At 45.9% G+C, this 25,009-nt stretch overlaps 1 protein-coding gene across 2 annotated transcripts in view; it reads right to left on the reverse strand.

Annotated features, from left to right (window-relative positions):
• Positions 1-1,385, reverse strand: part of SYNGR4 (synaptogyrin 4) — a 49,300-nt gene extending 47,915 nt beyond the window's left edge. For both annotated transcript variants that reach the window (XM_068242977.1, XM_068242976.1), the window contains exon 1: positions 1,285-1,385. In XM_068242977.1, the coding sequence (XP_068099078.1) occupies positions 1,285-1,287 (3 nt within the window). In that variant the 5' untranslated portion in view covers positions 1,288-1,385. The remainder of the gene's footprint in view (positions 1-1,284) is intronic.
• Positions 1,386-25,009: the final 23,624 nt, after the last annotated feature.

Here is a 25,009-nt window from a genome sequence, read left to right on the forward strand (position 1 = left end):
GTGTTTGTGAGACACGATGCCAGCGCAGTTGCGATGCGACACGCATTCAAATCAGTGGCGTAGCTAGAGAACATGGGGCCCTATAGCAAAACTTTCATGGGGCCCTCAGATGTAGGCACTCTAAGCCACCTGCCCCTACCCTATGGATTTGAGTTAAGCGGGCAAATTACAGTCTTGTGCAATGAACACTGCACATAGTTCATGGGCAGTGAGACAGTCAGAGGGCGGAGAAACATAAGAAAGTTAATGATGATTGATGAATAGATTAAGTACCCATTGGGCCCCCTATGCTCCAGGGCCAAGTTAGCAGCTGCTCTGGCTACTATGGCTATTGCTACACCCCTGATTCTAATCCTTTAGCCGTGCCATGCATGTTGTCTGATATTTTTCCCTGCATGCCAATCAGACAGCAGCATACATTGGCGTAGCTAAGGAGCTATGGGCCTCGGTGCAAGTTTTACATTGGGCCCCCCCCCCCCCCCCGCTATACATAACAATTGATATGGCGCAACAAAACCTGCTCAGGCCAACCACAGTATTAGAGGTGCAAGAAGAGGATGGGGAACAGCTTGTCAATGATTACTACTATCCAAAGCATCTATAGAAGAGATTATTACCAGCACAGGACCAATATAGAGCTAATATTGCATTTGAGACAGGTCACCTTGGGGGTCCCTCTGGCCCAAGGGCCCCAATGCGGTCGCAACCTCTGCACCCCCTATTGCTATGCCACCGGCAGCCTATTCATTTCAATAGGCCGCGTTATCCCATACCTCCCAACTTTTTAAGATGAGAAAGAGGGACACTTAAGCCACACCCCTGCCACACCCCTGAGACCGCCCCTGGCACACCCCTAGTCACGCATACGATAAAGATTTCATAAGAAAAATATGTTGTTTTATCATTCAAACCGCACTGGTCCTTTCTATCCTGGTTCATTTTCCTTCATATTACCATTTTATAATTAGTAATATATCAATTTAAAGGATGGGAATAAAGTTTAGAGTCAATCAAACACATTTTTTAGTAGAGGAATACATATATTTACATAGAAAGAGGGACAAAGTCCCGAAAGAGGGACAGAGGGACTGTCCCTCCAAAAGAAGGACAGTTGGGAGCTATGCCTGTCTGAATTTGCATGCAGGGAAACGCAGCGCATCACACGCCACGGAAACGGGCTTTGAGGATTATATTGGATCCTCTTACATTATACAGCTGAAAGTCAATATGTAGAGAGCTGAACTGAACATTAGCCAATAGTTCACTGCCGCATCTATTCCCTACCATCAAAGATGAAGAAGAGCCGAGAGCTTGTTCCTTGGAAGACAGCTTCTTTTTAGAGACCCAATTCAAAGCACTCCCTCATGTTGCTAAGGTTACTGCCCTCAGTCCTGGTGAGGGGCGTGGCCTTTGCAGCTGTGCAGTCCAAGTATCTGCCTCACTAACGGTTTTCACTTAAGTGGCCTCAATTCACTAAGCTTTATCAAACACTTTATCAAACGTTTGATAATTTACCTCATGGGTAAAATCTAATTTTGAATTTACTAAGGTGTTATATATTTTGAATCAAATAAATCAATAAAACGTTCAATAAATCTATAACACCTCAGTGAATTCAAAATTAGATTTTACCCATGAGGTAAATTATCAAACGTTTGATAAAGTGTTTGATAAAGCTCCGTGAATTGAGGCCAAATTAATTGTGTGTTTTCTGGGCAGCATGTGTGTTTGTAAGCAGAAAAACTAACACATGTCTTTTCACAGCAGTTATATTGATAGAGAAAACACACAATGTGCAGAATTATGCTGCAGGATGTCAGGTTTTTTTCTGCATGCGAAAAATGCATTCAAGTATGGATAAGCCCATTGATTAACATGAGTTCTCAGTTCAAATGCGTTTTTGTGTGCAGAAAACACAGAAGGAAACAGGAAAGTGTGACTTCTGCCTCATTTCCTGGAGCACAGGGCAGGGCCTCTGAAACTGCATGCTTCTGGCTATCTACCACTTGCATCACTCTCAGGGCCAGTTCTCGCTACAGTGGGGCTTTGCAGACAGACACCCACCCCCAATACACCCTCCCCTCCCTAAAGAGGCATTGGGGTCCAGAGCAGTTACAAGGTCCTCCAGCACCCAAGGCTGAGACACCAAAGTGCGCCCCTCCATCCCTCCCACCCCAGGCGTCACACACTGATTTCTATTAGACTAAGAGGGCCACAGGGCCCACAACCTCCCCAACACCTTAATATCTAGTTATCTGGCTTGCAGTCACTGCTATGTATCCCCTTTTCTTATTTCTTTCCGCTTCATACACAATTAGGAATAACAGCTGAATGAATTGTGCGCCCCCTCCTACACTGCGCCCTGAGGCTGGAGCCTCTCCAGCCTATGCCTCGGCCCGGCCCTGTTGGGGTCTCTTTGTTAATTCCAAATCCATATTTGTGAACATACCTGTTTGTGTCGTGTCTTTGTGAGTGTGCCTATTGCTGCAGTGTGTGTACGTGTGCCTATTGCTGCAGTGTGTGTACGTGTGCGTGTGTGTGTGTGTGTGTGTGTGTGTGTGTGTGAGTGTCTGTCTGTTTGTACAGTGTGTCTATGTGTGAGTGTCTGTCTGTTTGTACAGTGTGGGTGTCCCTATGTGTGAGTGTGTCTGTGCATTGTGTGTGCATGTTGTTTCAGCCAGCCACCAATCAGCACTCCACAGCACACAGCGGCAAACTATCAGCACCAGCCTAGCTGTGCTGGCACCCAGTCTAATTTCTTCCAACAATCTGCTATCACTTCAAATTTCTTCCACCCAGAAGCACCCAGGCAGCCTCATTTGCCCCACCTAGAAGCACCCAGCCTAATTTGTCCCACCTAGAAGCACCCACCTTTGTTTCTATCACCCAGAACCTCCCAGCTTAATCTTTCCCACCCAGAAGCTCCAGCCTAATGTGTCCCACCCAGAAGTATCCAGCCTAATTTCTTACACCCAGTTGCTCTCAGTCTTTTATCCCCCACCCAGAAACACCCAGTCTAATTTCTCCCACCCAGAAGCACTCAGCTTAGTTTGTCCCACCTAGAAGCATCCAGCCTAATTTCTCTCACTCAGGAGCTCCAAGGTTGATTTTTCCCACCCAGAAGCTCCATCCTAATGTGTTCCACCTAGAACAGCGATCTGCAAACTTGGCTCTCCAGCTGTTATGGAACTACAAGTCCCACAATGCATTTGCCTTTATGAATCATGACTCTAGGCTTTAGACTCCTGCAATGCATTGTGGGACTTGTAGTTCCTTAACAGCTGGAGAGCCAAGTTTGCAGATTACTGACCTAGAAGCATCCAGCCTAATTTCTTCCACCCAGCTGCTCTCAGTCTTTTATCCCCCACCCAGAAGCACCCAGTCTAATTTCCTCTAACCAGAAGCACTCAGCTTAGTTTGTCGCACCTAGAAGCACCCAGCCTAATTTCTTACACCCAGCTGCTCTCAGTCTTTTATCCCCCACCCAGAAGCACCCAGTCTAGTTTCCTCCAACCAGAAGCACTCAGCTTAGTTTGTCGCACCTAGAAGCACCCAGCCTAATTTCTTACACCCAGCTGCTCTCAGTCTTTTTTCCCCCACCCAGAAATACCCAGTCTAGTTTCTCCCACCCAGCTGCTCTCAGCTTAATTACTCTCACCTGCCTATTCACCAGCAACACCTGGTAGGGGCATAACTAGAAGGGAGCAGCCCCTCTGATCGCATGGGTGGCCCAGAGCTGTAAGGGGGCTCCCACTACTAACCTTACCTTCCTCCAAAACAGGGGTCCATCCTTCAGATCAGGTGTTTTTGTGGCTACACCTGTTATGGGTGTGCAGATCATGATTGCTACACTTGTTTTACGACCCTTGTAAGATGGGCCCCAAGGCCGTGAAGGGCACCAAGGGGAGGCAAGGGAAGGGTTGTGAACATTGGGAGGGCCCATGAATTGTAGTTAGGCTACTAGCACCTGGTATAATTTCTTGAACCCGTCCACTAACACAACCATGTTTGATTTCTCTCGCCCATCCACAAGCTGCATCGTATCACGCATCCGCACAATGTTTTCTTCAGGCAGCAAAAATTCTAAAACCTGCCCTGGTTCTAGTGTTCCAATAGTCAGCAAGAGTAAAGACCAGAATTTCACAGACTTCAGTGTATAATATGTTCATTATTGCCTCTGTTTTCTTTGTTTCCTTTTTTCCTAGGGACATTATTGGCCTTCAATATGCTCTACACAGCCTTGGGGCATTACTGGGATTGGTGCAGGCCATTCATTATCTCGTGCCATGGGCAAACTGGCTGTGACAATGGCAGAATATAGAAAAATGTGGAAGCCCAGAGAATGGAATGTACAATGTCAAGAGAGATACAGGTGAAACTAATATACGAAATAGGAACCATTTGCAGGTGTTTTGGAATAATAAGCTGATTAGAGTCTGACACTATGAGCATAAAATATTTAACATTTTCTCAATGTTCTAATGGTCTGAGGCATGTGGTAATTGTCAGCTGATAATGACTACTTCGGCCGACAAATGTTTGCACAACTAGAGTGAGTACAGTGGTTGCCTGATGTTGCTTAAGGATTCAACATGTTGGATCCCTGATGACGCTCAAGCAGAACCACCCTGTCAGTGTTATAACAAGTTAGTGGTCAGAGGGTCAGATTTCTCAAGAGTGTCTGAGACAAAATATTGGTAGGTTTTTAGAAATCCATGCAGAACTGTCTCAGGCATCTTAAGAAACCATTAGATAGTGCAGATTCCTTCTAAAACTGTTGTAAAATAAGAGGAGCTAGGAAGGTCTCTCAGACAGTGCAGTGTATGAGGGGAATTGCTGTTCAGGGGTGCTCAGATACCCCTTTTCAAAATCCGGATTGACCTGGATCCGGATACCCAGATATCCGGATCCAGATCGGATATCCGGATCCGACCTTTTGAGTATCCGAATAGAATCGGGTATCCGACCCCAGTATCTGGGATATCCGGGCAAATTCGGATATCTGGATAGAAAAAACGTAAGTGGCCTTTTAAATTGCTTTAAAAACGTTTTTTAGGGTATATGAGACATGTAGCACCATTATTTTTAAAGGGGAACACTAATTGATGATGTGGGGACTTAAATCCCCCCCCCCCCCCAAAAAAAAATGGCTTTCAATTAACATCAGGACTAGGTTCCAGACAGCGGTCGTGCAGCCCACTTTGTGTCCAAAGTCCAACCGCACAACTGGGACATGGCAGTTTTCAGCCCAGACCCCTCCAACAAATTACGCAGCAGTTGTGTTTTGGGTTAAATATAGGTGGCATCAGCACAGCAGCATTGGCCTGTGGCACCCTGGCGGTGGGAGCAGCAAAGGCAGCAGGAGTTTGGCAATGCAGCAGCAGGTGTAATGTCTGCCAGGAGCATGCCGGACGTGGCACTTGGCAGTGGCACATGGCACGTGGCACTTGGCATGTGGCACTTGGTATGTGACACTTGGCACGTGGCACTTTGCACTTTGCATGTGGCACTTTGCACGTGGCAGGTGGCACTTCTCACGTGGCACTTTGCACATGGCAGGTGGCACGTGTCACATGCAAAGTGCCACCTGCCCCTTGCAAAGTGCCACGTGCAAAGTGCCAAGTGCAAAGTACCACGTGCCGAGTGACAGTCAGACAGCAGAGGAGAAGACACTAACTGTCATACTGGCACTGCTCAGCAGCACAGCAGTTCTGTAGTAAGCTAACATAGTAGTACTACTACTCTAACAACTACTAGCACTGACTGCAGTACTACAGTACTAACTACACAATAACACAGTAATCCTATTTCCTAACCTATACTGTAGCTAGCTAAGGCTAATAGCTGTCCAGGAGGCAGCAGCTGGCCTGGTCTGTGCACAGCACACACACAGACATATAGCAGCTGCAGCAGCCCTGCAGCACACACTCTGACTGTCACACAATGAAATCAAGCTAATTAACAATACAACAATAGTATAGTGATAGTAAAGGGGTTAATCACTGAACAGCTTTAGGTTTATCACTGTGTAAGCACTTGCTAAGCCAGCAGCACTGGAGCATGTCTCTCAGTGAGCATTCACAAGCCAGGACAATATGTCTCATCATGGCAGCCCTCCTTATTATACAGGGGGGCTGGCCAGTGTTCCTTTCTGTGATTGGGTGCCAGGGCTTAGGCTGGGAGCCCTCTGATTGGCTCAATGAGGTCAGGTGGGGCTGGCCAGGGTTCCCCTCTGTGATTGGTTGCTAGGGCTTCTGCTGGGAGCCCTCTAATTGGCTCAATGAAGTCCTGGACCTCTTAAAGTATTCCAATAGTCTGATTTCTCCGGATATCCGCAGATATCTGCATTGCCAGCCAACTATCTGCAGATAGCTATCAGGATTTCTACAGAAATCCGGTATCTGGAATCCGAATCAGATAGCCGAAAAATGGTCGGATATCCGGGTTACCTGTATATCCAGAATCCGGATGAGCACCACTGTTGCTGTTGCTGAGATAACCAAAACACCTGCTGTATTGATAGCAGCAGGCTCTGAGGAGGAATTCAGCAGGGGGGAGGAGCACCACACAAATCAATGATGTCTAGCCTGCACTCTGCAATCATGTCTAGCCTGCAGTTCTACATCTGTAGAACTGCTATCAAGTACTTCTTAATCTGCGCCAGTTTATGGATGGATTTGCACTTTTCTTAACTGTAGTGCAGCTCTAGAAATTCATGCTAAATTGCCATTATTACCTTGGATTTAGGAAGGTTCTTATTATCATGTAGAACTGTTCTCCCTGCTGGTTAGAACAGAGTAAGAAGAAAAAACTGTTGGTAATGCGTTGATAAATCTCCCACACAGTGCTTACTGTGGCCAAGCAGCATTCACTTGGGCTACGGGTGTGACTACAGGAAGGGAGCAGCACCTGAAACTGAAGGGGGAGCCCAAGAGCTGTGAGGGGGCCCCAACCACTACCTTCCCTTTCTCTAATACAGGGTCCATCGTCTGGATCAGGTGTTTTTGTAGCTACACTTGTTATGGGTGTGCAGATTATGATAGTCTCACGTCTTTTATGACCCTTGCAAGAAGGTCTCCAAGGCTGTGAGAGTCACCAAGGGCAGGAGAGGATATGAACACTGGGGAGGCCCACAAAAGTTTTGTTGGTGGGCCAGATGATTTGTAGTTACGCCCCTGACTTGGGCAGTGGAAACTCAGGCTCCTGTAACATTTCAGTGGTCACTCAGATTGCTGTAACACCATATAATAACTCATGCTTTCATAAAATGACAACTGTCACTCATTGTTGTGACACCGTATAATCACTCATCCTTTCGTTAGATGACAGCTGTCACTCATTGTTGTAACACCGTATAATCACTCATTCTTTCATAAAATGACAGTTGTCACTCATTGTTGTGACACCATATAATCACTCATCCTTTTGTAAAATGACAACTGTCACTCATGGTTGTGACACTGTATAATCACTCATTCTTTCGTAAAATGACAGTTGTCACACATTGTTGTGACACCGTATAATCACTCATCCTTTCGTTAGATGACAGCTGTCACTCATTGTTGTAACACCGTATAATCACTCATTCTTTCGTAAAATGACAGTTGTCACTCATTGTTGTGACACTGTATAATCACTCATTCTTTCATAAAATGACAGTTGTCACACATTGTTTAGCTTAGCCTGATGTCACAAACATGGCAGTGGTTCTTCTCTAATTTTTCAATGAATACATCCCTAATTCATCAGTGCCCTTAAATGAGAAGCCCACAGAATGTTTTCTCTGCACACAAAGTGTATTTTCTGTAAATACACAGTACAGCCACACAGGTCTAGCGGAACACCCATTAATGAACAGTGACCTTTCTGTTTTCCTGAGCAGCCAGTTGCTTATTGCTCTCCGGAAAGACCCTCAGAGATGGCTCCATAAACTATGGCCGGAAGCACTTGTCATATTTTACTGATTTAGCTTTGGATCAGCCAGCCTTGGTGTTGTCTATTACAGCTGAACTCATTAATTAATAGGAGTTTCCTGCCTTACAGCAGTTTTTTCCAGTGTGTAGGTGAAAGGCCAGATGGAGTTGGCTGTGCGTAGAATCCCTCAGGTCTATTTATTTATATGTATTAATTTCTGGAGATAGCGGCTTGTGCTTCCATCATTCGGCCAGGATGGATTGTTTACAAAACTATTTTTTTTCTGGATTCATTCACAATTGTGTCTGTACATCTTTGGTACCAGTAGTCAGCTTACTACAACATGAGAGACAATCATTATTATTTAGTATTTATATAGTGCCTACATCTTCCACAGCGCTTTACAGAGTAGATATAGTCCTGTCACTAACTGTTCCTCAGAGGGGCTCACAACTAATCCTCACCATGGTAGTACAATGTAGTCTAGGGCCAATTTTAGGGGAAAGCCAATTAACGTATCTGTTTGTTTTTTGGAATGTTGGAGGAGACCGGAGTGCCCGGAGGAAACCCACACGGACTTGGGGAGAATGCATTAGTTCTTAATGCACCTGTTCCACTGCAATGAGCACACTTGTGCCTTTGGGAGGCTTATTAGCCCTATGCAGTGAGTGTCTATCAGGTGCATCTTGGTTAGATGCGCGACCATTTCATTTTCTCCCCTATTGCATAGTATTGTATCTTTTTTCTTTGGGTTGGGTTGTGGTTGTGGGCGGTGTCCCCGGGCAGTGAGAGTTCCTGGGGCGCCGCCCACGCCGCACCCCTTCCCCTTTATATGGCCTATTGCTCCCAAGTCAATGTTGCTAGCATGTTCCCATAATGTTGGGTGATTTTAAATTTAGGTTAGGGTGGGGACCCCGGGAGAAGGCTGCACGAGCCGTCCCTGCTAACATGCTTTGCAGCGTGGAACCGATGTCTCTCTCTTAATAAGAGAAGGGTAAGGTCCCCGGCTAATGTGTAACGCATGGATTTGCTTCCATTGTTTGTATTGTGAGATGCATTAGTTCTTAATGCACCTGTTCCACTGCAATGAGCACACTTGAGCCTTTGAGAGGCTTATTAGCCCTATGCAGTGAGTGTCTATCAGGTGCATCTTGGTTAGATGCGCGACGATTTCATTTTCTCCCCTATTGCACGGACTTGGGGAGAACATACAAACTCTGTGCAGATAGTTCACATTATTAACTGGGCAATTACATAGGTTTAAGTTTAACCTATTTTGGTTCCTGGACGTAGTTTCTACGTCCAGGAACCATGCGCGCTACCGCGCGCTCCCGCGGCCGATCGCGCGCGTGCACGCGCACTCCCGGCCGCGGATTCGGTAGCCAGGGAATCAATGTATCGGGCTGCGGAGCCCGATCATTGATTCCTCTCCCCCGCTGAAAAAGCGACAGCTTCTCTCAGAAGCTGCGCCTTTTCTGGCCGTTCCCTTCCCGATGCGTCACTGTAAGCGTATGTTACGCTTAGAGTGACGTCATGTAAACAAACTCATGGCCGCCATCTTGTGGCCAAAAAGTAATACTACACCTGTAAAAAAAAATTATTTAAAATTAACACACATTTACTTTATAAATCTATTGTTTACCTCCCACCCTCCCAAAACTACCCAAATAAAATGTTCACAATAAAAAAAAAAAACCATTACAATAAAAAAAAAAAAAAAAACATGTAAATATTTACCTAAGGGTCTAAACTTTTTAAATATCAATGTAAAGATGAAATATTTCTATATTTTTTTTATTTTAAACTTGTAAATAGTGATAGATGCAAAACGGAAAAAATGCACCTTTATTTCCAAATAAAATATTGTCGCCATACATTGTGATAGGGACATAATTTTAACAGTGTTATAACCGGGACATATGGGCAAATACAATACGTGAGTTTTAATTATGGAGGCATGTATTATTTTAAAACTATAATGGCTGAAAACTGAGAAATAATGAATTTTTTCCGTTTTTTCTTATTCTTCCTGTTAAAATGCATTTACAGTAAAGTGGCTCTTAGCAAAATGTACCCCCCAAAGAAAGCCTAATTGGTGGCGGAAAAAACAAGATATAGATCAGTGCATTGTGATAAGTAGTGATAAAGTTATAGGCTAATGAATGGGAGGTGAACATTTCTCACGTGAAAACGACGGAACCTGAATGGGTTAAGCTATGCATGCTTTGGACACAGATAATTAATGTAAGTATGAAGGTGTCGAAATAGATAAAATTATTTAAAACAGAAAAAGAGTCATGAGTAGAACTACCCTCTCAAGAATAAAGGTGCAAAGACAAGCACAAGAGTTATGCTTAAAGGGAGATGAACTCAATCCCTTATGCTGGGCATACACAGACAGGAGGGAGGCTTATCAATCGAGCCTGAAGGCTCGATTGATAATATCCGACGTGTCCGATACCGCGCCGGATCGATACTGTGCTCGATACTGGCGGGGAGAACAATGACAAGAAACGAGCGGCTCATTAGCCACTCCTGCGGGGACGAGCGGCAATCGATCCGCGCGTACGAGGGGTGACGCGCCAGCATTGAGCTGGCTCGATACCGGCGCAAAAACGATCTGTGTATTCCCAGCATTGGGAGCCAGCTACTGGGCAATGCCATGTACGGACATGTTTTTGGTCTGAAGAAACTAGGGCATATCTCTCAACTTTTAACCACTTCAGCCCACAGGGTTGTTCATTTTTTGCATCTAGAGCCACTCACCGATGCTCTGTCCCAGCCTCCGGGTCACTTCTGGAATTTCAGACTTTAAAGTCTGAAAACCACTGCGCCTGCGTTGCCGTGTCCTCGCTCCCGCTGATGTCACCAGGAACGTACTGCGCAGGCACAGACCATACTGGGCTTGTGCTATACACTCCTGGTGACGTCAGTAGGAGCGAGGACATGGCAACGCAGGCGCATTGGTTTTCAGACTTTAAAGAGGAACTCCAGTGAAAATAGTGTAATAAAAAAAGTGCTTCATTTTTACAATAATTATGTATAAATGATTTAGTCAGTGTTTGCTCATTGTAAAATCTTTCCTCTCCCCGATTTACATTCTGACATTTATTACATGGTGACATTTCTACTGTGGGCAGGTTATGTAGCTGCTGCTAGCTGTTTTGACCATTGGAGACAGCTGTAAACAGCTATCTCCTGTCTGTGAACCTTGTTACATTGTGGCAAACTGTCAAAAGTACCGCAGTCCTCAGAGCTTCTTGTGGGAGGGGTTTCACCACAATATCAGTCATACAGCGCCCCCTGATGGTCTGTTTGTGAAAAGCAATAGATTTCTCATGTAAAAGGGGGTATCAGCTACTGATTGGGATAAAGTTAAATTCTTGGTTGGAGTTTCTTTTTAAAGTCTGAAATTCCAGAAGTGAACCCGGAGGCGGGGCCGGAGCATCGGCAAATGGCTGCGCGGGCACATGACGTCTGCGGGGGACCATTAGAAGCCCCGGGTAAGTTCAGCTCATTTTCCCCCGACCCCCCTACAGTATTCCTTTAATGATTGGATAAAAGGGGGAATTTAAAAGGCTCACAGACTTGCTTTTTCTAGCAAGCAATGTCTAACATTGGCACAGACAGATGGCTTTGCAAACCCAGCCGGCCAGGTAATAAAAATGAATAATGCAAATAGGGGTTTATGTGGAATGCACGAGTTCGGAATGCACGAGATCTTGTGCATTGCAAATTATGATATGTTCCATCCAACATGCATTAAAAGGACATGAACTTGAACTTTCAAAGTAAGTTCTAAAACATATCGAAAACTTCAAATTAAAGTGAAATGAAATTTTCAGATCAAAGTGTTCCCGATGTAGTCGTTCCTCTGCTTGGGCCAGGCTACACGGCCAATTTTAATCACTTGAGATCAAAAGGTTTAATGCTCTGTTGACAAGTGACAACTGCCTTATGTAAAATCAGCGCATTGCACATGGCAGCAAGCAGGTATATTTCTGGATCTCAGATGATTAAAAGGTTCAGCCCTAGCCTCATGCTGGCCAACAACGATAGAATAGAATGCCATTATCTTTAATAATCAATTTTAAAATTATCTAATAATTATTTCAATTAATTGTCCAGTATTTCTTAAAGGACATCCGAGGTGAAAATAAACTGATGAGAAAAACAATTGTATCTGTCCTCCTTCTCATAAAAATGACCTTTTTTTAGATATCCCACAGTTTTATTTTATATTTAAATATAGTTTTAACGTTTTTACTGTTTCATTGTCTCTTCTCAAAGACACCTTCATTGTAGTGTGCCAAAACTCAAATCTATGAGTTATTGACCGCTTTTATCTCTTTCCTGCTCTCAAAAGCAATTTACTGACAGGAAATTGTTTTATGGGTGTAATTACTTATCAGTGAGCGTTATGCTATAGTCTGACCCAGTCCCGACCCAGATAGAAACTGTCACTTACATACCTGATGTTTAACTCTTTCAGGCAGAGAAAAAAAAAAAGGAACACAGCTTAGTTATTTGTGTGCTTGGCACTGTACATACACATGTGTAACTCATCATGTCACAGGTCACCTCGGTTGTCCTTTAACCACCTTAGCGGTATGGACGAGCTCAGCTCGTCCATTACCGCCAGAGGGTGCCGCTCAGGCCCTGCTGGGCCGATTTACATGAAATAAAGAGCAGCACACGCAGCCGGCACTTTGCCAGCCGCGTGTGCTGCCCGATCGCCGCCGCTCTGCGGCGATCCGCCGCGAGCAGCGGCGAAAGAGGGTCCCCCCAGCCGCCTGAGCCCTGCGCAGCCGGAACAAATAGTTCCGGCCAGCGCTAAGGGCTGGATCGGAGGCGGCAGACGTCAGGACGTCGGCTGACGTCACTCCGCTCGTCGCTATGGCGACGATCTAAGCAAAACAAGGAAGGCCGCTCATTGCGGCCTTCCTTGTTTATTCTGGGCGCCGGAGGCGATCAGAAGAACGCCTCCGGAGCGCCATCTAGTGGGCTTTCATGCAGCCAACTTTCAGTTGGCTGCATGAAATATTTTTTTTTTTATTTAAAAAAAACCCTCATGCAGCTGCCCTGGCGATCTTAATAGAACGCCAGGGTGGTTAAGACAGTGTGATCAGTATAATCTGATTGAAATATTCAGGCTCTTCCATTTGATAAAATGATCACAGATGACCGAATGGCTGATTAATTCATTCTTAAAGTAAACCTAGGAGATTGTAATGGCAAAAACTGAGATACTTACCTTGGCCATGTCCCCCTCCATCCTTCCATTCCAGCGCTAGGGCCCTGAAGTTGTCCTGGGGCTTCCACACTCACCTGGGGGGAGTACACATTACACATGGGGTGAAACCAGCCGGGGGTCCGGAGATTGCCTTCCAGTGCAAACCCAGCCAAGCCCTTTCAAGCGAGATCTTTCCAGCATGCCAAATCAATCATTTCGATCAATTTCTGTTTAAAATTGATCGAAATTGAAATCAGGCAATTCTATTGCTGCATCGATCTCTGGCAGATTCGATCTTTTATTTAAATCTGCCGGATATCGATGACGCAAATTGAGTAACGTACAGGCACCTTTAGCTTCTTGCAAACTGAAATGGAAAGATTTAATAGTAGATTTCGGAATGACTTGTATAGCATTGATACATGTCGTAGCAAATAGCAATTACTTTTATGAAAGTGTTACTTTAACAAAAGTGGCTGAATTGTGCGTGTTGTGCAGCAGTCACCCGCAGCACTTCTCCTTCTATCATAATGCAGATAAGGGTCTCTGTGCTGATACATTACTTCACTGGGTATGTTTGGCATTTACAAGTGTTTGGCAGAAAGCAAATTAGCACTTGCATGGAGAACACTTGTTCTTTATGCTTGAAGGGATTTCCTGTCCCCCTGGGCTGATAGAGAAGAGGAAAGTAACAGAGAAGGGTACTGCAGCAAGCACTAATATGGGGTTCCTGTGGGAGCAGTACTCAGCTCGTTGCACTGACAGCATGTTCTACACGTAAGGCTGAACTCCAGGCACAAAAGTTAATTTTTAATCTCAAGTCCAGACAAGTAAAAAAAACATTTTTATGAACCTGGGCGAGTCTCTGATCTGTTGCAACACATTTTGGTTGTAATAAAGCAGCTATATAACTATAGTGATCAATTATGAATGCAGTTATGGGTGCCCTGTTTACAAACAGCACCATCTAGGAGGAGGGACTGTGTGTGCAGCCAACAGGCAGGCCCTGCATCAGCTTCAGGTTGGAAATGCATGCTGTCAACCACATTGGTCTCTGAGTGAAATCGCTAAGCTCCTCAGGAACTACTCACTGCTCATTAAAGCAAGGCAGAGGGCCAACACAGCAGCGCAGCTGTGACATCACGTGGAGGGCAGGGCAAAGCTATCGGTCGAGTTGAAACACCTGCTGTACACATTGGATTAATCGCTGAGTCGGTCGTCTCAGTCGACTTTAATCCAGTGTGTGTATAGGCCTCAGAGTGCACCCGAGGCAAATCTCAAGTACAGAAAGACATACTTACCTAAGTAAAGCAAAGCCTCTGTATTCTATAGAGGCTTCCCACGCCGTCCTTCAGCCCCCCCGTTGCTGAGTGAGGACCCCCAGAAGAAAACAGACAAGGGCTTGTCAGTAGAAACATTGGCTGTGCTCCTCTTCAGGAACGAGTGCGGTCGCACTATGGCTGGGGCAGTACGGCCTCTCCTGTACAGTAAGGCCCGGTTCACACTGCAACGCAAACACAACAGAAATGCACTGGCATCCGTGCCATGTCATTCACATACCTGCCTTTTTGCTTCTGCTCTGTTTGCATCGCCACCTGTCCACCTCGTCTGCTGTACTGTCCGCCACTGCTGTTGCTCCTCCTGAAACCTATCAAAGCATGCCAGAACAATGAGGGTTCCTCTTCGAGTGTAAATAAAACCATTGAAACCCTACCTAGCAACAGGGAGGATTCTCATTGGTCCACCATGAACCAATGAGAATGTTACCTGTTGATGTAGGATTCCCATTGTTTTTTTGCAAACCAGTGCTGTAGCCAATGCTTCCACTGGGTACCGATCTGCTTCGGACCAAAGGATGGTATCAGCCGTAGTGGAACCGATTCCATGGGACAGAGGAGTTGGCATTCTGCATGGGGTGACCTGACTAGTGGACACCATTTATTCCTAAAGGCTTTTGTAGTGTCCGATTTGTGGCATTTGCAGTGCGATCACGATACGGTTGCGGAAAAATACAGCAGGTTGGGATTTTGCATTTGCGATTCAGGCCATGCTCTTTGTGTTTGCGTTCCGATTGACAGTGTGTACACATGCTATTAATAATCCAAGATCAGAATCAGAATCAATTTATTTTCGCCAAGTAAGTTTGCACCTACAAGGAATTTGTCTTGGCAGTTGCTTAACAAACACAAACAAAAACAATACAAGGACAGACAGTGTGTATATTACAAGTCAAGGACATTATAAGTATAGTGGCAGTAAGCAATGTGAGAATTGTTCATTTTCAGTTCTGTGCTGATTACTTTCAAGTCCTAGCAGCTCTAACGTGGTTCAGCATTAAGTATGGCTACCACATGAGGAAAAAAGCTGTTCCTGTGTCTAGAGGTTTTGGTAGCGATTGACCGGAATCTTACTCCTGAAGGCATGCGCTGGAAGATGGAGTGAGCTGGGTGAGAGGGGTCAGAGGCAATTTTGGTCGCTCTCTTTCTGCACCTGCTAGCGTAAAGATCCTGTAGGGAAGGTAAGCTATGGTCAATTATCCTTTCCGCTGATCGGATGATACGCTCACAATCTAATTTAGCGATCTATAGTGTTCCGTAGAGAGCAACGATTTTTACTGCAGTGCAAACCTGTCCTAAGCTGGAGCCTGTCATGCACGAGTGGCTCCGTGCTGCTGCGCGGGCGTGGCCATGCTCCTGCCAGAAGGAGGGCAGCCCCGATGTTACAGAGGGTCCCGGTCAGCATCAGAAGTCCACAAGACACCGTGACCATGGCAGCTGCTCATTATTTCCTCAGTTTTGGGTTGTATTGTTGTTGCTCCCTTTCCTGGTGACACCCCGGGCTCACAATACGCATTGTAGTCGAAAGTGTCACTTGGACAGGAAGTGACAGAAACTTTGCTGGAAATTTACTCTGTGAGAGAGAATTCCTAACTATTACATATGCCCTATTCAAATAATAGAAAGAGATTTGCCTGTAGCTGTGTTTTAATGATACCAGAGATGATTTTACAGCAGATTTTACTGCTGACACTGCAGTCATGTATACAGGCGGCCATCTACAGAATTTGGCCATATACTTACAGGAAGAACATCGCTTAAGGTGTACATCTGTATAACTGATCATCTCCATAAATGAACATTTAAATGCACAGTTATTTAGAGTGTACCCGAGTCGATATGTGACATGATGAGATAAACACGTGTATGTGCAGTACGAAAATAACCAGGCTGTTTTACTTGTTTTATTTTGCTGCCTGAAAAAGTTAATTGTTAGGCATGGAAGAGGCAGCATCTGTCTTGTCGGTACCTTGTCGGGAATATAGTAAACCTCACTGATAAGCAGAGTACAGCGATAAAAGTTTTCCTGGCAGAATTCAACTTCTGAGAGCAGAGGGAGATAGGAAAAGGTCAATAGTTCATGTATTTTCACTCAGGGACACTTAATAGGCTTCCACTGATCAGAGACTATGAAACGTTCAATCTACTGACTGTAAATGTTTAAATCTCACTAATATTATAAATGTGAAAGTTTGGATGTTTAGATGTTTGGATGTTTGTTATTCAATCACATAACAATGGCTGAACGGATTTGAATGAAATTTGGCACACACATAGTACATTACTTTGAATAACATATAGGATACTTTTTATCGCCATAACCAAAAAGTGGGCGGAGACAAATGCAAATTTCACTGGGAAAATGTAAACTGCAGCCATTCTTACACTGTTAATGGCAGGGTTCTCAAACTTTGCACAGTTGGTCACTCAGCGATTGGGATTAATATTCAGAAAAGTGGGTGGAGCCTACAAAATTTCACCTTTTGATTTTCAAGGGGAATATTTAATTGCTGCCATTCTTGCACTGCTAATGGCACAAGCCTCAAACCTGGTACAGTTGGTCATTGAGTGACTGGGGTTCAAAATCAGAAAAGGGGAGGAGGCCACAGCCAGTCAGATTTGTTTAATTTCAATTCAAATTATTTTAAATACCATCAAATTATCAAAGCACTCTGTTTTTTTAAATCCTAAAACCACGAGAGAGTACGCTCTCAGCTAAGTATAGCAAATACTTTGCAAAATCATAACAAAAAGTCCAGCGCACATCCGATGTGCGCTGGACTTTTTGTTATAACAATGCAAATTATTGATGCCAAAGACCGCACAGCTCGCAAACTAGGTCATTGAATAATTGAGTTAGTAAGTGTGGTAGGGTTAGAAAAAGTGGGCAGAGCCAACACCAGCCAAATACATAACCGGGCAAGGCCAAGCCATCTGCTAGTATAAAATAAAACCATGGGATATGTAAAAAAAAAAAAAAATCATTTTTGGGAGTTTATTTTTACGTCGGGTTCACTTTAAATACAAGTGACATGATTTGGCGTTAATGCATTGCAATGCTTCCGTGTGTCTCTTTATTTCCTCATTTGCTTTTAGCAGAAACATAATGGAGCAGAAATTGCGGCAGACTCAGTCTCTCCAAGTCATGTCTTATTAGCATGGTCACGTGGGAATGTTGTGATGCAGACTGCCTTTGTCTCTCTCAGGCCCTCTGAGATCCCATTAATCCAGAACGGGATGCTGTTTTGGATTCCAGCAGCCTTAGTGATTTAGAAAAGCTGTCCAGGGAACAGCAGGTTTTGGATCATCTGCAGCCAATGCTGTATCAGGCTAACTGCAATGTGTTATCTGAAGATGCTTTAGCATATGCCCTGGTTGTGCACCACCAGGGCCGGCCCTAGACTTTTTGCCGCCTGAGGCAAATTTAGGAGAAAATTGCTTTCCATCGTGCGCTCCACTGACGTCACTTCCTGCATCGCCGTCCACTTACAATACAGTGGGCGGCGATGCAGGAAGTGACGTCAGTGGAGCACTCGCTGGAATGCGGAAAAGGTGAGTCCCCCCCCCGCCCGTTGCCTCTTACGATCTGCAAGCGGCTGCTTCCTAATTACAGCTGGAGGAGGAGCGCAGATCGGGGGACCCAGGTGAGGGAGGGGGGGTCCGACCCCCCCCCTCCCCACCGCTAGGCCCAATACCCCGACCTGCCCGCTACCCCTCCGGCTCGGCGGCCGCCCCCCCCCCCCCCCCGGGCGGGTGCCGCCCCTAGAAGTTTGCCGCCTGAGGCAAATGTTTCACCCCGCCTCATGAGCGGGCCGGCCCTGTGCACCACCCTCAGGATGGAGTCCAGGTAACGCTAATGCTTATGAGACGTTCTGTGTATTTATGCAATGGTGACAGTTGCCTGTACCACTGAACCTTTGCCCCCAGTACTTTCAGGGCCGGATTTAGGCCATGGCCTAGGGCACCACAGCAGCAAGGACACCAAAGCAGCAGGCTAAACTGGTGCAGCATTTGAAAGCTTGCAAATGCAGCAATGAAGGGAGATCAGGCAAATACCTGACCGTGGTACTCTGCAGTCACCTTGTTCTCTGTGCACGTTTGCATTGTGGCCGGCGGCTATTGACTTGGGCAGCATTGGAGACGGAGAGGAAAAGGAAGCTTCTGCACTGCAGATGAGCGGAGAAATGAGTGACACTGATGGCTGCTGCGGTGTGAAGGTGAGCTGGCAACCTAAACTGAAAGGGAGGGGGGAGGAAGGAGGGATTGAGTAATTTGGCTACCTATCCTGGAGGGAAAGGGGGGCGGAATCATCTGGCTACCTATACTGGGGGGAGGGGTCATCAGGCTACCATACTAGAGAGAAAGGGGAGGGGTCATCTGGCTACCTATACTTGAGGGAAGGGGGGAGGGTCAACTCACTACCTATGCTGAAGGAGGGCGGCTGGTAACAGTGGCCTTGGGTGGTAAAGAGTACAAATCCGGCCCTGAGTACTTTGAGCTACAGACCTCAAATTAATATTCAGATTATGCCTTCTTAGGCCAGTTCCCATTGGCAAGAAAAACATGCTGTTTTCTGCAGAGCAGCAAAACTGAGCAAATGGACCCAATACAGATCTAAGGGTCTGCTTCCACTTGTGTTTAAAAATGGATCCATTTGCTGCATTGTAATAGGTAAACAATAGGTTTATAAAAACATCTATAATATAAATAAATAAAGCTGAAGGCAAATACTCTATTCTCTTCCTCCTTGACCTTTCAGCAGCTTTTGACACAGTGGACCAGCCGCTACTCCTCCAGTCCCTCCAGTCCATGGGCATTTATGACCTTGCCCTGGCCTGGCTCTCATCCTACCTTTCCAACCGCTCCTTCATGACCTCCTTCAATCCACCTCCAACCACTTCTCGGTGGGAGTCCCCCAAGACTCGGTCCTTGGCCCCCTACTGTTCTCCCTATACACATCCTCCATCGGCAAGGTTATCTCCTCCATGGGTTTTAACTATCATCTGTATGACACCCCCAAATCTACCTCCACACCCCCTACCTATCCACCACTACCATGGACAAGGTCTCCTCTAGAGATGGCCCGAACCTCCGATTTTAGGTTTGCGAACTTTCGCCAAACGTTCGATTCGCGTGAACTTTGCAATAGACTCCAATGGGGAGGCGAACTTTGAAAACTAGAAACACTTATGCTGGCCACAAAAGTGATGGAAAAGATGTTTCAAGGGGTTTAACACCTAGAGGGGGGCATGGCGGAGTGGGATAGATGCCAAACGTCCCGGGGAAAAATCTGGATTGGATGCAAAGCAGCGTTTTAAGGGCAGAAATCACATTGAATGCTAAATTGCAGGCCTAAAGTGCTTTAAAACATCTTGCATGTGTATACATCAATCAGGGAGTGTAATTAGAGTACTGCTTCACACTGACACACCAAACTCACTGTGTAACGCACCGCAAACAGCTGTTTGCGTAGTGACGGCCGTGCTGGACTGGTGCGCACCATGGCGAGATTGCTCTTCCTCACTCAGTGATGTCAGGTAATGTCTGACCGTCTTATAAACTTTCGATGGTTCTTTCTCTACCATTGTTAAAGCTTACATCTATTTTTTTAAATACTTGTTCTGCTTGCTGTTCAGTACCTGCATCGAGAATCTGTTATGGAGGGCAAGTCTGCCAGTATGAGTGACCACGGGTAATGGCCGGAGGAATCAGGGTTCAATTCCCTACCACCACCGCACATCCAAGTAAGGACCCATTTGTTGTATAAGTAATGTATCTGCCCTGACCGTGCTTTGCAGACCAGGCATCTGTGGTCAGATGGACCCTTGACCCAGCGCAAGACGAACCAAAACGAAAGCATTTGCCAAGAATGTGTTATGGAGGGCAAGTCTGCCATTCATTCAGCTGTTTCCAGCTGTCACCAGCTGTTTCTGACGACGAGCTCCCCCTGCTTCTTTCAGCAACTCGTCTCCTCCTACTCCTTTCTGACTCCCCCTCTGAACTGTCCCCCTGTTCATCTCCTCTATTGGGAACATACGTGGCATCCGTATCATCGTCATCATCATAATCATCCTGCCCAGCTTCGCTTGCCTCAGACACCTCCAAAACTGCACCAACAGCAGGTACTTCTTCATCCCCCTCCTCACACGTTACGTCCGTAGTGTCGCCGCCTAACTCAGACATATTAAATAGTCAACCACGTCCTGACAATCTTGGGAGTTGATGGGACGTGCCTTCTTCTGAGCACTGTACTTTGGGCCAGGGCCACACAAAATCACATCAACACGACCTCGCACAGACCTGCCGGGTGGCCTTCCTCTGGGTCTGCCTCTACCTCTGCCTCTACCTGTTTTGTCCGTTTTGTCCATATCGGGGGGATGAAGTGAAAGGTATGCACTGACTTGACTAATACAATGTGCAGTCACACAGGTGTAATTAACAGGTATGCACGGAGTGGTATATCACACTGCGTGCACTCTCGTAGGTAGGTGGGTGCACTGTGAATAACAGGTAGGTATATGCAGTGATGGGTATTACAATGTGCACCTGACACACAGGTAGTCACTGAATGTGCTGGGCCTGGCAGTGGCACACACACTAGGAATTACCAAGGCTGTCTATGCAACACAAGTGTCAGTGGGACACACACAGAAAAAAAATAGATCACAAGAACAAGATTAGCTGTTGAGGGGTGCTTTTTTAGCAATAAGAATCAGCAAGGAGCAAGCTAACAAGCCTACAAGAGCCTAACTAATCTTTCCCTATGAGAGTCTGCAGTAGCTGTTCTTCTCTAATTACTGCAGGCACGCGAGTGAGTAAAATGGCTGACGCTGCCTGCCTTTTATAAGAGGGGGAAAGGCTCCAGGAGAGGCGTACGTTAAAAAGGGGCGCTGGGAAAAAAGGGCGCGGGGTTTTAAACGATAAGCATGGATAACGTTTAAAAATGTATTGTACTGTATTTCGTTTAAAATTAATGTTTTATATAGTTATAAATCATTAAATAATGTGCATTAAATCGGCAATTGTAAAAACGTTAATCTTTCGTTTAAATAGTTAAATGTATAATAACGTTAAAAAAAAATAATTACTAAGTAATCCTCCCTGTACCTACCCCTAACCCCTAGACCCCCCTGTTGATGCCTAAACCTCATGCCCTTTTTTACTGTTACCCCAGGAGGGAGTGTAGCCTGATTGGCTACAATGTGCCTGCTGACTGTGATGTAGAGGGTCAAAGTTGACCCTCATGATGCACTTTGGGGGCGAATCGAACTTCCGGTAAAGTTTGCGGTTCTCCGCGATCGCAAACCCTGGAAGTTCGCCTGGAACCATTTGCCGGTGAACCGTTCTGGCCATCTCTAGTCTCCTCCTGCTTATCAGCCATTTCCTCCTGGATGTCCACTAGATTCCTGAAACTAAACCTGGACAAAATGGAATTTATGATCTTCCCATGCCGGCCATCCCTGACCCTCCTAGATGTGAATGTCACTGTTAATCACACTACCTCTCAAGCCCGCTGTCTGGGTGTCACCCTGGACTTCATTCTCTCCTTCACCCCCACATCCAAAACCTCACAAAGTCCTGCAACTTCCAACTCCATAACATCTGCAAGATCCACCCTTTCCTGACCTCTGTCACCACCGAACTCCTCATCCATGCCTTCATAATTTCCCGCCTTGACTACTGCAATGCCCTTGTGTCTGGCCTCCCTATGACCCGAATTGCAGTCTGTCATGAATGAGGCAGCCAGAATTACCCACTCCTCCCATCGCTTCACCTTGGTGGCTAGCTTCCTATGGCTATCCACTGGCTTCCTATCCAGTCCAGAATCTAATTCAAGATACTGTGTCTGGCCTACAAATCTGTCCATAAAACCTGTCCAACCTACATTTCCAATCTTACTCAGAGGTACACACCTAGCCGCTCACTTCGCTCCTTCAATGAACTTTGCCTGACTGCCCACCGCATCACCCAGTCCCATACACGCCTCCGGGACTTCTCAAGAGCTGCTCCAACACTATTGAACTCCCTACCTCCCCCATTAGGGTTTTCCCCTCCTTCAACATCTTCAAGAAGGCCCTCAAAACTCACATTTTCACTCTGGCCTACGCCCCCACTGTTGCTCTAAACCCACAGCTAGTCCCCTCCCTTTCGTGTCCCTACCTTTCCTCTAGATTGTAAGCCTTTGGCAGGGTCCTCCTCCTTGTATCTCCTACCTGATCACGCACCTCCATTGCTGTGCACCCATTCTATGGATCTGAGTGAACTCTTGAGTGAGCTCGACTTGCCTAATCTCCAGGCTCCCATCCAGTGACTGACTAAGCATTACCTTGTACTCATACTGTGCTGCGTAATCTGCTTTTGTTATTCCTGTATTGTCTTATTGCTTTATGTCACCCCTAAATATTGTCTGTAATTAATGTACAGCGCTGTTTAATATGTTGGCGCTTTATAAATACAGTAAATGAATAAATAAAATATCAAAAGCAGAGACATTTCATTAAAATGAGCAAATAGATTGTTTATACACATCTCTTATGGTGACGCGTTTGTCCAGATCCTGTGCACCTACAGTTTACAGGTTCACAATTTGTGTACTTGATACATATATCATTATATTTTGCATTTCAGTGACCAGCATTGATCTAGGACTTATCTGTCTGTTTATTGGTTAGACAAAAAGGACCCATTGATGCATGTCTAATGTGGATGTACAATACTGTTAGTGCACGAGATTTGGACAAATGTGTCATCAAAATAGCTGTTTGCAAACAATCTTTTTGCTCATTCTAATGGATTGTCTCTGCTTTTGATATTATAGATGTATTTTATAAACCTGTTGTTACAACTATTGAAACTTCAATGCTTCTTGCCTTTAGCAGAAGCGAACGGTTTAAAGGCTTCAAAATACGTGTCTAGCACAATCATGATATCCAACATGTCAACGTATGGACTTTTTATGATATTTGTTATCATGGCCGGGCCAAGGCCGAAGCGAGAGAGGCTCCAGCCTCAGGGCGCAGTGTAGGAGGGGGCACACAACTCAGCTATCATTCCCACATTCCCATATTGTGTTTGAAGCAGAGAGAAATAAGAAAAGGGGATACATGGCAGTGACTGCAAGCCAGATAACTAGAGATTAAGGTGAGTGTATGTGGGGTGGGGGGGGGGGGGGGAGTTTGGGGACCCTGGGGCGCCTCTTAGTCTAATAGCAAACAGTGTGTGACATATGGGGTGGGTGGGATGGAGGGGCACACTTTGGTGTCTCAGCCTTGGGTGCTGGAGGACCTTGTTGCTCCCGATTCTGTTTCTTATATGCTTTGACCTATATTAAGCTGACAATTAAAAAGCTACGTTTTACAAATCCTACTGTGTTGGACTTGCTACAGACCTGCTAAACCCTCATCTTATGTATTAGTTCTTTGCTGTGTGCACTGCTGAAAGAGCCTACAATGGGCTTTTGAGTCTGAATTGGACCATGATGCAATGATGCAATAGAAGAAGTGGGCTGGGTTTGATGACTCCCGATTATGGGGATGTCACTTAGCTACAGACCACATTCACTCCTTCATATCAACAATATTCTCTGATGGCAGAAAATGTCACACATCTAATGATAATGTCTTGATGACAGATCACTAGATACCTTCAAACGTCTTCATGGGTCAGAGCTGTGTTGGCATCACAAGGGGTAAATACACAATATAAAGCAAGTCGCTCTAAAATTTTGGCTGATGTGTGTACAGGTAGACCCTAGTCAATGGACAGGGACTGTAGGTTCATTCTAAACCTGAATCTGTTCATAAGTTAAAACACTGTGCCATCTCTGTCCCCTGTACCTCTCTGTGCCTCCAGTGCCCACCTGTGTGTCACCTCTGATTCCCTATGCCTTCAGTGCCCCCTCTGTGCCACCTCTGCCCCCCAATGACCCTTGCTAGTCCGACTATTCTCTTTGCCTACTTTCCAGAGCCGGATTAAGGCTAAATGGGGCCCTAAGCAAAGTAACTGATTTGCCCCCCCCCCCCCCATATTAGAATGAGAAGATGCAGCTGCTGTGTGCACAGTAACATGCCGGACACACCGGGGCAGCCGCTCTACTGGTTGCTACGGGCAACAGCCCGCTTTCCTCTGCGGGTGCACAATGCACGGAATAGCAGCGCCAACATGCAGAGGGAGAGATGAATGGCCAGGACGTTGTCACTCGGGGCACCCCTGTAAAGAGGGTGCCAGATATCAAAGCAGAAGCACTTTCCCTCTCCATCTCCAACCTGGCAATAACAAAAAGCTCTGGACACCGCCAACCCGGAAGCCGCCCCCCCCAGACAGAATTACATAGCCCCCCCCCTCCCCCCACCACCAATTTCCTCCCAAACTAGACAGCCACATCCACCATGCAGCCACCAGTCCTGCAGAGAAGGGCAGCCGCAGTGGGGGAAAATGACAGCACCAGATGACTCACATTCACCTATTGCGATCCAAGCAATAGAGGTGCCGTCATCCGGAGCCCATCTATCTCCACTAGAGTGCC

Source organism: Hyperolius riggenbachi, chromosome 6 (genome assembly GCF_040937935.1).
Source record: "Hyperolius riggenbachi isolate aHypRig1 chromosome 6, aHypRig1.pri, whole genome shotgun sequence".
In the NCBI taxonomy this organism is placed as follows: Eukaryota; Metazoa; Chordata; class Amphibia; order Anura; family Hyperoliidae; genus Hyperolius; species Hyperolius riggenbachi.